Here is a 12,854-nt window from a genome sequence, read left to right on the forward strand (position 1 = left end):
TGCCTTTGTGTCTGACTAACAAGTCCTAATGACAAAACCATTCTTAAATGGGACCTAGATCCAAAACCTGATTTAGATTCCCTAAACAAATTAGACTTCAGTGCTAATGGAGCAATTTGCATAACATTCCACTCTATTTTAAGCTAAAATTGCTCAGCACTTTTTTAAACTTGTAGCAAATTACTTTGCTAATGAGACTAAATTACCCTATGATGTTACAGGTAAATTTGTCTGTAATAAATCTCACATGTGTTTGCAATGTACGAATTTTGTATTGTCTACCTGCTGTTCCATAGGCACGTCAGAAGAGGAATTAAAGTTTGAACTAGTACATTTATCTTCTGAGACATATTGTACTTAAAACTATTCCTATGTCCTGTTTTGATGGAGATTTGTTTTCTTCCCTTCACATACACTTTCAGTTTTAGGAATCAGCCCTCTGAAACTAGCTAGCAGTGAGGCTGCCCATCTTTCGAACTCACCTCCAAAACACAGTGGTTTCTCTCCTCTTAGATGAAAGTCATTTTAGTAACGTAAACAAGGCAAAGGTAAGTAACAGAGAGGTCTCATGGAGAGGATTTGGAATTGCAGTTAAGAAAATCTACAAATTAAATAATTTCATGGATACTGCGTATAACTGTGTGTCAGTGCGGTCAAGCTGCTCTGTGGGCAGCGGCCTCTTGGACTTTCCTGGAGTGCCCTGGTCTGCGTGGGTGCACCGGTCTGCTCAGGGCGTGAGCCTGAGAGGAGGAGGGTGGCCGTAGTCAAAGGCTGTCTCGGTGTCTCAGGCCACGCTGCCTGCCACTGTTTAAATATGCTTTTGACGTTTGGTTCTGCTCACTTGTAGCTTCTCCTTCCCGCACCCCTGGAACAGAATTGCTCGGAATCCTCTTGTGTGTGAAATAATAAGCACTTATTCTGCTAGTTAGAGAAAGGGAATCTGAGAACATTAAAACCAGTTATTACTAAAAATTTCCAGAAATGGACTTAATTGAATTGTACTTTTAATTTGAGGTTTATTGGCTATATACCATCACCTGTGCTAGCAGTCAGTTATTTTTTAGTTCTGTTCCATATGTAATATAGTGGCACTAAAATAATTCCATGTGTTTAAACACTTGTATTTTGATATATCAAAACATGCTTTCTGAATAATGGAAATGTCACAGAATAAGTGGTGGATGATGCAGTGTGTTATGTCAATTAAGCTGGCAATTAATATCTACGATGTCTAAAAAAAGCTTGATTGTTGTTAGATTTCCTTCTCCTTCTTTGCATGAAGAGTTATTCAAAAGTTATTTTTAAGAAAAACATGGAAAGTAAGCATTTAACCATGAATTAATCTTTGAATTAGGACTATGGAGCTGTTAATAGTGGAACACTTAATGTCTTACGGGGAAAAGGAGATTGTGTTATTTTAGACACACATGTTATCACTCTGTCAGTCTCTAACAACTTTTGTCACCTATTCTTAATCCTCTTCTGTTTCCATTATATTTTGCTTTGTAAGGCAGGGTAGTCAGAATTAAATGCAGAAGAGGATGTTCCAGTTACTGGCAAAATTTGAACAATATCTCAGATACCCACTTGCTGAGTATAAATAGAAGAGGAAGGGTGTTTTGGTTCCTGTCACAGCAATATTTTTAGGCTGTGTTGGAATACTTCATTATCTAACAGTCTTTGGCTAAACTGTTTAAAACTTGAAGCTTCACTTTTCTTCCTTTTTGTATCTCTAGCTCTGATTTTTACAGCCTTGCAAGGGATGGAAGAGGCAATTTCCATTATGCAGTGATTGAAAGAGAGGATTTTGCTTCTCTTCTTTGTTGCTGGGAGGAATAGAATGATTTTTATTTCAAAATAGAGTTCCAAATGGTAGGAATAGTCAAAATAGCTAATGTCTATTTGCTTTGACTATGCTTCTGCTGTTGCAAAGCCATAAGCAACAGCCAGATTCCATGGCCAGCCTTCTGATACCTTGATACAAAGAAAGATCGCTCACCTATATTTTGTTCACATTTGAGAAGTTATCTGTCCTCCTAAATGTGAGAAAATAGTACTTTTGATTGTAAGTCAAAGCATGAATTCTGCTCAGTCTGACAGTCCTGGTTATCCTCACTTTTTGGGCAAAGCTTCCCCATCTCCAAGGAAGCGAGCCAGTCGAGTTTTCACATCCGATTGTTAAGACTTCAAACAGAGAGCCCAGAGGAACAGCATGGCTTCTGCACTGAATCAGTGACAGGTAGCATGTTTTGTCAATTAAGGTCATGGACTGTGGTGCTGTTACTGCTTACATCTGACAATAATTGAGTTTCAAGCTGTGATATGATTTGTGCAAGCTTTGGCATGCATCTGTCATGAAAATTAAAAGGTAAAGGAGGCTGCAAAATTTCCTACAATACTCAAACTGTATTTTTTTTGCCTTGAGAGGTCCCATGTTCATGAATTGCCCTTCTGTCAGTTCGTTTTAGAGCACAGAAAGTATCCTTTGACCAGAGTAGTCTCAAAAAGAGTAAAGGTTATATTTAACCAGTGTAGTACAAAGCAGGGAAAAGATGCTGAGAGCTGTAGATCCAAACATCTTTCTCAAAGGGAGCTGAATATACCTCAGGGAGGTCTCTGGATTTTTTTGTAATGGAGCTCTGTATTTGATCCACTGACTCCAACATATCCTTTATATATATGAGTAGTGCTTGAATGCTGCGTGAACCGCCTGCTCCCATCTGTGGAATTAGTGTTAGTAGTCTTCAGAGTGATCAGGACCAAACTCTTAACTGCTGCTTGGAAGTGGAGCAGGACATGTCAAACGGCATTGCATCGAAAGGTGGACACTTCTCTGTTAGACTAGCTTAACAAGCCAGACGGTGGTTTCCCTTGTTCTGTATCTTTCAATAAACATGATACAAGGCTGAATGTGCAACCCAGTTAAAATTTCAAGTATTGTGCAGTATATAGTAACCTAAATTATATGTCTACAAAACTATTACAAGAAATGAATGAGAAATTAATCAGATATGGATCATCGTAGAAATAAAAGTGTCCCTATTAATTTTCTTAGGTATAGATGTTAAAGAAGCTTAGATCACACACAGATCAACACAAACATGAGAACAGTGCCTGCACAGGCACCCCGTGCACACAAAGCAGCACTCATGCAAACACAAACAATATGTGGGCCTTAATCTCCAGCTAATCAGGCTCAAAGTTTTCTGGAAGATCTCATCTCACACACATGCAGGCACAAAGAGGTCTCTTGGGTAGCTGGCTGAGACCTTTGGTCTGTCTGGTAGCACATCCTCAGACTCTGGTCTCACAGGTATCTATGCCCTGTATCTATGGTGTCTCTGATAGCTCTTTCCCAGATCTCCCATCCTGCTCATCAGCTACTGCAGCTCGAGGTTCACTAGCATTATGCCGATCCAGAATGTAAACTGTCCTCATCCAGGAGAATTGCTAGGAATTAGTTTTAATAAGAAATTAAAACAGGCTGCAGTGATCAGGCACAGGGTTTGCCGGACAAGCATACTGAAGTGCAAGTTATTTATAAGTGCCCAGCCCCTTTCATCACGCCCATCTCTCTATTTCTTCATGTTGTTCCTACCCCATGCATTTGGATGTGTCTGGAAACGTCCCATGAGTTTTGCATGTTGCCACAATCCCCTAATACCATCCCATAAGCATGCTCTTTCCCGTAGGACCTGTGATAACCTTGTCATTCATTTCTCCCTGCGTGTAACCACCAACCCTTTACCACTTAACAAAGCTCAACTTGAACCTGTCCAAGCCTTCAAGCAGTTCCTTCAGCAGCCCATCAACCAGTGACTTCACAGACCATCTTTGTGTTGCCTCTTCTATAGAGTTTGCATATATAAGCATGGTTTATTACTTTTCCTGTCTCATATCTGTTTATATGCTGGACAGCCACTGACAAGATGTCTTCACAAAACAAGTGTCCTTCCATTCCAGGTATCTACATATCCTTCACATCCTACATTTCTTTTTATTCCCCACATCCATCCAATCTCTTGTATCAAATTAGAAGATCAAGCTGTCAAATAATTCATATGCTAAAGTCATACAGTAGTCAACTGTATATTGTTTCAGACATATGATCAATGTATTATTGACTTGTTTTACCAATGCTTGTGCTTCAGGCTGGTCATGTGTAACTCCTTGTAGATTAAATAACTAACAATCCACTGTCATGGAAAATTTGTTGTGGTAAGCAGACTCTGAACTGATCTTGGCTTCTTGACTGCTGAAGCCAAATCCATTGAATCAAAAGTCAGCCTTGAAACTGATAAATTACATTTCTCAAAGGCTCTTGGCATTAGACATCCAGGCTCTCCTTATTAGGACATGGAAAACATCTTCACTGCCTCCAGCAGTGGTCTGAACCCCTTCTCAAGCCAAAATACACTTTGTAACCACATACCGTGGATACAAATATGTTCTCAGATGCAATGCAAAAACAAACCTCCTACAATGCCAGAGGAAAAGGCTCTGGAATCGTGCTGCCGTAAGCGTACCCTTATCTGTCTGTGGACCAGAAATTCTGGAACCTTTTCATGCCCTGTCTGTCTGTGTTGTGGCATCATGGGACTTGACCAGAGCAACTTCTTCTGACTAGAAAGGAGTCAGTAATGTTAATGATGGAGGGCCAACTTTGAAAGGAAAGTTTTAAAATTTGCCGGAAAAAGAAAACACGTGATTCATCAGAGGAAAGCAGCTTTGTGCATTCTTCCCTGGAAAATTTTTCATGGCAAAATTAATGTAATCTCCATTCTTTCAGTTTTTTCTTTGATCATCACAGGTTTACACTGAGTTGTTATTGAGAAAGCTTAACAATGAATACAGGCTTATGCATGCTGTCATTCCTGACCCTGATAGGACAATATATTCAAGACAGGAAGAATAAACTTTATTATATGACTGGGCAAATTCAGTTGTGCTGCAGAGTTGAAGGTAATTCTTTTGGCTTCAGAAGTGGCTATGCTGGAATTGGTCTGTGTGAGAGCAGAGGTGGTCTCCTGTATCTCCTGATAACTTGGTACTATGTTGACTATTTGGTTGTAGCAGGCAAGCGTATTCTATTTTCTTTTTCTCCTAGATGTAGCAAGGCAGTAGCCACTGATAAGTCAATCAATATTACATTAAGAAATGCTCTTTTCATATAAAGTCAGGAGAAAGACAAGTATCTATTGGAAAGTCCTCTGGGGGAGTGGGATTTGATGCCCCATTGGTGAAAATTGCTGCTTATCCACCCATCCAAGTATTCTTGGCAAAGACATTTGGCAGTAGCTCTGCTGTGGAACTCCGTGAGAGCTTAGCTCAGCTGAGATCTGCCCCAGGAGACTCGCTAGGGCAGAACTGTCCTCCGAGCTGCGGCTCTAACTCCATAAAGAACTTGAACAAATAATTTCATTTCCTTTGCCTCAGTTTCCATAAATGTAAATAGATACTGATGACATTCATCAGTGTCTCACAATTCGTCAGGCACAGTTAAACCTGCTGGAGAATATATTATTAAACAGCTATGTAGATATGTGATGGAAACACAAAGTTGGGGTGAGACTTCTGGTGAATAATGGGCTGTTGGAAAAACAAAACCAAAGCAATACGGTAATCCAGATAAAGAACAGCATCAGAAACTGAGCTCCCAGTTGTCAAGAATCTCTGCCTGCCTGACACTGCTATTTTGCCAAGTGTCCGAGCCTCAAAGCAAGTTCAATTAATTCAATGAATTCAAATTCCAATTCAAATGAAGTTTGCAAAATAAGTCTTCTCTTACCCAGGTAAAAATAGGTTTGTTGTTCAGTAGAATTTAAGAAGTTTTGTCAAGTTAGGTGGAGTGTTACATAACATCTGTTTCATTCCTGTTGTATTACCCATATTTTTTTTTTTTGTGACAGAAATGCATTTTAGATTAATATTTAATGTCCTTGCTTTTAAGCAAGTATCTTTAAATCACTTCCGTCTACTGCTGACTTCAGGTTCTGGGAGAGGAGGATCTGCATGAGCTGAATACTAGTGTGCTATCGGATACCATGACTGAAAAGGGAAGGTACAGCTCAGGAATGCCGGCTGCATGTGACAGAACCACACATTTTCCCTTAGAAAGGAGCAGAAGATAGCAAAACCTGTCACCTGAGGGTGCCCACAAGAGAAACTACAAAGGAGCTTGAGATGCTACTTGGCTGTGCCACTTGGAGAGGGTAAAATAGCAGAGTCACAGCATACCTCTGAATGGGGGCAGAGCCCTTTGAGACTTCAGATGTATAGTGTGCAGAATGATTTTTGCTACAAAGTTAATACTTTCTCTCATTCATAGTCTTTTTTTACCAGTGAAGCAATTAAAATATTCATTCAACATATTGTGCTTTAAAAATATGAAACACAAAGATCAGCAAGCGTGTTTTCATTCTGTCGTTCCTGATATTACTCATCATACCAGAACAACTCGTTTATTTTTTAAATGTGTTCTTTTTTCGATCAGATCTTGTTTCTTTTCAGAGGTTGCAGTGTGAAGCTCAGTGGCTGGTTCACCTTTTGTAGAACTGATGCATAAATTTTTGTTCGTAGTCTGTTTCAATAAATGTCATCTATTTTGTTATGTAGGTGGCTCTTCACGTAGTATGCTTGATTTGAGAATCTGGTTAGCAGAGGAACTGAACATATTTTAAACTGAAGATTTAAATGGTGACGGTTTGTAAAAACAAGCAAACAAACAACCCTACCCCCCACCCCTCCCAGGTGAACTTGGTAGTTTTTTCCTGGATTGGAAAAGAGCAAATTATTTCATTGCAAGTCATCCTGTTCACATGGGTAAAGTTTTGATCAGCAAGATGTATTTCAATGACTTTCTCTTTGATTTGTTTTTCTGGTTTCTAAACCAAAAGATGTCATGGTTTCTATGAGCAGTAAAAACATGGGCTCTCACAAAGATCAATGAACTTTTCTGCCTGAAGTTGTATATTGTAGTAATGTCCATTCATATCTGCACTCTCCGCGTAGTGCGGGCTGCTGTACAGTGTTCAGAAGGTTGGATATGATATACTAATATAATGCCTGTTTAAGGGATAATATCTTGGTTTATCTTTAAACACTATCACTTTGACATTTAGCCCAAAGGTGTGTTGTAACTGTATATGCATTATAACATTTTCATTTAATACTCTCTCACTATATATACTTACTAGCTACAAAACTGCTCTATTACTAGGTATTTCTGTTATTACAAAAATAGGAGCATGTCAGATAAGCCAGTAGAAGAAAGAGAGAAGTTCTGTTTTATCAATGACTAATTTTGTATAGCTCGATTTTGGAACCTCAAAGGCTGAATCTTTTTTCAGCCGTTATTTGCAGTGAAGCTTGTGTTAGGTTCATGAAATGCCATACACCAGTTGTACTTAAATATCTTGAAGTTACTAGATAGAGCATGAATTTCTTAGTAAATTTTAGTGCACTTTGTTTAACCATTTCCTATTCCCAAGCCTCCCCCCTGCAAAGAGCCCTAAGAACACATGCCCATACAAAAACAACTTCACAAAGATTTGAAAATTTTTCACCATAAACTTTGATAGTAAAATTAATGTCTCACCTTTCCCTGCAGTATTGAAAACGCTCTATAGCTGTCTCTCCTTTAATGTTTTACAGAAAATATTGCTAGAGGTGGTAGAATGGCCTGCTGAAGTGCCTGGCTTGCTTTAGGCCTTGGCCAGCAACACACATGGAGAAACTTTTTGACAGAGGTGTCTATATAACTTACTTGAAGCTAGAGCATTGTACTCCTTGAATGTTGGTTATGAAACAGTCTAGTTTCTTAAAATTAGATCTAAGACTAGTTACTGTTTGAGGAGCAAATAGTGAGAGAGAACATTAGGGATGGATTTGTGGCGATCAGATTTTATAATAAATATTTCATGGTATTCTTGACTTTTTTTGATCATTTGCCTCAAACTTTTGTGTCCTTTTTCTAGAATTATATTTTATATAAGATACTCCATTAGAAATTAATTTTGTAGGCCACCTTAGGAATGTAAAAGACACTGTTCCTGCATCACTTAAGGGTCACCCTCAATCGTAATAGGACAAGCATCCAATGATTTATGCATCATCCTTGTCTTTATGTTTATGCAGACTTCCTCCTTTTCCTTTCATCTTTACTTTTCCCAATTTTGTTGATATAGCATCCTTACAGAGACTACAGTAGCTGCTCACATTCCAAGTATTTAAATGTGAAAGGAGGGACCCCTAGCAGCTTTATTGTGTTGTGATTTTTTGTTCGTTTGTTTGCCATAGGTTTGTGCTTTCTCCTCTAGCTTGCAATGTGTTACACTCTGAAGCAGATGATGTTTCTCCAGCACAGGAGAAACCCTTGCCAAGGCAAACTTTGCTGAACCTTGAGAGATCTTGCTGAGGCAACGCTCTTGACTAACTTTTGGCTTTTACAGAGGTTCAGGTTTGTCATTGTACAGTTTTTTGCCACTGAAAAAATAATACAAGGAATCGAAGCAGTACGATGTAGCAGCTTTGCGGTGCTACCCGCATACCTTTGCTGGAGCATAGCCTGCATAAACCACAGCTTGCTTACTTCGGGTAGCATACGTAATGCCGGCGTTCACTCCCTAATTTTATCATTATCACTTTGGCCTGTTTCAGATAAGAAGACAAGGCGGAATACAATTACTGGTGGACCTGTTGGACCATCGGATGACAGAAGTCCACCGTAGTGCCTGTGGAGCTTTGAGAAACTTGGTATACGGGAAGGCAAATGATGACAACAAAATTGCTCTGAAAAACTGTGGTGGTATCCCAGCATTAGTACGGTTACTCCGCAAGACTACAGATTTGGAAATCAGAGAACTGGTCACAGGTTTGAATCTTTCAATATTTTTTGTTCAAACTCTGTTTAGGCCCTGCAAGCACAGTTCTGTGCCGCGTGCCACTTGGTCCGTCAGTAACTCTTCATTTTATTACCATCTTCTTTGCTGTAACCAAACACTTCCAAGCCCTTTGGATATATGTAATGTATGAAGAGCTTTATTCAATATTACGCATACAGTTTACAGATGCAGGCATGGTTTATGCTTATGGTTCCTGGTCACTTTGTTCTTGGTTAGCCATGAATGCTCTTGCGGGAGATGTGCTCTGTACACAGATACGTTGTAGTGGGAATCCTCTGCTCTCCCTCCTGTCTGGTGTAGGGCTGCACATGCCAAAGTTGGATTTATTGAATTTTCTTAGAAGGTGTTATTCATTTCTTTTATATCATATAGAGTGAGAAGGAGGATTTGTTTGGGTTTTTTTTTACCTTTCTAGTGGTTCTGATAGGAAAATGGAAAAGCATGTTGGAGACATGGACAACATCATCTTCTGAAGCCTTTTTTCTGAAATTTGATAGCATGCCATGTGTTGCATGTTAGACAGAGGGCATGCAGGTGGTGTTAGGGTCTATTTCTTTTCTTGATATAGTAGAATCTGATCTTTTTAAGATTGTTTGGACTTTTTCCCGTATGAAATTCAGGGTGGGGAGGCGGGTTGAGAAATACAGAAATGCTGTCAAATGTCACCAGTCTGAAATGTTTGGAGATTTTTTCCCCCTTGCCCCTAAGCTAGTTAAAATGCAAAACAGAAGCTAGATGGGTTCTTCTGATTTTTCTCTTTGTGATTTCATTCTGTTGGAGTGCTAACATCAACGTGGTGATTAATTTAATGCTACAAATAAAAATCTTAAGATCTTTTCATTATCCTATTTTACAATGCCTGTATTTCCATTATGATTTTCCTACTAAAATATGTAAGAAAATTCTCATTTCTGTCATAGAACCATCAGAGTACACACTATCATCTGTGCATCTCCAGAAATTACTTACCCTTGTGGGTCAGGCCTCATTTAGGATACAATTGGTAAGATTATCGTCCTTTGGTTGACTCCAGGTTCCTTCCTTGAGGGTGTCTGACTGAACTGCATGGTGTTTATTAAATGTAGATTTTTGGATTTCGTTCTGTTTCTTAGTTACAACACCTATCATCTCGTGCTAGTTAGGCAGGATTAATGGGGCAGAGATAGTGGGTTACACAAGCTTGGATGGTGCCTCCTGCAGAGTGACAGAATTACTGGCAGATCTAATAAAGTGTAACCACTGCTTTCAATTCAACATACTTTTTTTGTTTCTTAGTTATGTTGTCTGTGTCCTGGCTCCAGGGAACATTCTGCCTATTTATTCTGAGTAGTAAGTGGCAAACTGCTAATGAACATCAGCAGTGCACCTCAGCAGTCACAGTGGCACTTCCCATGCTGTCTGTAGATGGAACACTTAATATCATTAGGTCATTTAAAGAAAGGATACTAGGCTACAGTTTACATTCCCTACATTGCACAGTGTGCTGTTAAATTTTCCTGAATTCTCACAGGAAGAAAGGATGCATGCACTAGCATGACCTGAAACTATTACTACCAAGAAGAGCAGGTGCTGACCATCAGTGCTAGGCAGTAACCAGCCTTTGTAAGGGTAGGTGCAGCTCCCATGGGTGGGGAGAATCAGAAATGCTGATGAAAGGGGAGCAGAGCTGGATGGTGACCCTGAGGAATGGAAACAAAGTCAGTGGTATTTCAAGGTTTTATTCCTGGGTCTGGTATTGTATTGGGGTTTTTTTGTTGTTGTCATAGTCAGTATATCCCAGAAGGCCACTGCTGGCCCTGGCTGGGTTTTGTGCCTTTCAGAATGCATATCACTGGCCCTTGCTTTGAAAATGCAAACCCGGTAGTGGTAGTGTTCTGCAAAGCTCCTTTCCAAAGCAATGCTCATAGCTGCAACTCTCATCTTGCATCTTTTAGGAAATAGGCTGGAATTGCACATCTGAATCCATGCTCATTTTCTTTTTTGTAAAGTGTTGTAGTGTGATGGCTGCCTCAGTTAAATTCCTTACCTCTGTCCTTTCTGGGGAAGGAAAGATAGCTCCTACAGCAGCTGCCTCAGTAATGAAAAATTTGGCTTGGTGGCAGGCACAAGGGAAAATTAAAGTTCCTTCTGCTTCCTGTCAGGCTTTGTGAATTGAGGTGGCAGGAAGATAATTATTTCAGTAGTGCCACCATAGCCTGAAGGGAGTACAGAGAAAATAATAGCAAATGTGTGTTTTAGGAGTAAACATAATACCTTGAGCCTTTCCATCTCATGTTGATTGTGCATCCTGTCTACCTAAAAGCTGTTCTTGTTTATTACTTTAGAAAGGACACAAAGTTTCCTGCCTTTGGAATTTGCAGGGACTCTGTCATCGCCACCCCAAAATACCCCTCCAGAGCTTCTCTTAGGTGGGGAAATGTCTTTATCTCAGCTGTACAGATGGGGAACTGAGGCTATCAAGTCTTAATGACCTGTCCAGAAATCTGGCAGGACGAAGGTGTGAATTATTCTGAGTAGGCACTTAGCTGCGAGGGAAGAAGTAAAGGCAGGAGAGGTTTTTAGCAGGTCAATTTGACTGAACAGTAGCGAAGCATTCATTGCCTGCTCAAGTACTGTGAAGCACATGCCCACCAGAGTGAAAGATACAATATTAGTTCCTTCCTCAAACATGTGCATTTTCTTCCTTCTTGTTGCTTCTCTCTAAAGAGATTAAAATTTCAATTTCCAGCTATCTCAAGACTGGTTTTGGAAGGGTATTTAAACCTGCAGACCAGGTTTCTATCCCAGTAGTTCCTTGCTTGTGAGAATTGCCTTCAGTGCCATTTGTGGCTTTTCCTCTTGTCCAGAGATTTCTTTCTGCCATAATCTCTCCAAAATGGAGTTTTTCACTTCTTCCTTTATCTCATCTTTCTCCTTCTTGATAGCAGAGGACTCAGGCTTGTATTGGAAAACCGTACCATGCTCAAATTTGTGGATTGGGCGAACTGAACCTTATTGCAAAGTGATACAGCTTCAAGGCTTTCTTACATGGAGCAAATGGTTTTGGTGCAGGATCCCATGTAGAAGCCATGAGGGAAGTTTGCTGCCTGGCTATTATGAAATTAAATGGTGTTAATGCCCAGGAAATGCTTCCTGAAATATTAAAAGATTACTCTTCCAGAAACACTTCCACAGCCACTTTTTTTTTTTTTAGGAGAAGAACCTGGATGAACTGAGGTATACCAATTAATATATACATTTATGCAGATGAAATACTCTGATAGAAATAAAGATTTCAGCATGACCTACAGCCTCTTGTAATTTCCAGCATCAAGGAGAATCTGAATTACAAAATCTTGTTTCACGTAGGTCTGTGAATTAAAAGAAGTCAGTATAAGCTGGATGCATCATACTTAATTTAGCCATCTTTTCACCCCAGTGCTGTGCTACTATTTTCCACAGTAGCTCCTGTTAATGGGAAAAAAATAAAAGCCTTCTATTTTAAAATAATTAAATGTTAACACTTTCTTAATAAATATAGACAAGAACAGAGTACAAAATTAGCACAGATCCTGCAGATGGTAGAAAAAAAAGTGTTTTCACTTGTTAATAATGACAACGAGTAGCTGATTTGTGACTCTCTTGCCTTTCCGGAGTTAAATTTAATTATGAACCCTTCTACAAAATTCAATTTTAGCATTCTTTCTATTTGTTTTACTATAATGAAAAAAAAAGTGACATGAAAAATATGAAGCGTTAGCAGGATAACAGAAGAATCCTGTTGATGCCTTGTGGAGAAGGTGAAGTCAAGCAGTTATTGCTAGACAACATACACTGGCTTCTTGTTCCATCAGCTCCATCTGATAACTGGGTACCTGTCTCAGACAAAATGATTTCAACTGCTATTCTTCTTGTTTTGACAAACAAAATCCATCGCAAATAGAAACACAGTTTCTTCCTATGAACAATGAG

General features: G+C 39.4%; 1 protein-coding gene across 8 annotated transcripts in view; it reads left to right on the plus strand.

Annotated features, from left to right (window-relative positions):
* Window positions 1–12,854, plus strand: part of CTNND2 (catenin delta 2) — a 686,661-nt gene that overhangs the window by 521,762 nt on the left and 152,045 nt on the right. For all 8 annotated transcript variants that reach the window (XM_075084268.1, XM_075084265.1, XM_075084267.1 and 5 more), the window contains one exon: window positions 8,659–8,872. In XM_075084268.1, coding sequence (XP_074940369.1) covers window positions 8,659–8,872 — 214 coding nt within the window. The remainder of the gene's footprint in view (window positions 1–8,658; window positions 8,873–12,854) is intronic.

Source organism: Phalacrocorax aristotelis, chromosome 2 (genome assembly GCF_949628215.1).
Source record: "Phalacrocorax aristotelis chromosome 2, bGulAri2.1, whole genome shotgun sequence".
Taxonomy (NCBI): domain Eukaryota; kingdom Metazoa; phylum Chordata; class Aves; order Suliformes; family Phalacrocoracidae; genus Phalacrocorax; species Phalacrocorax aristotelis.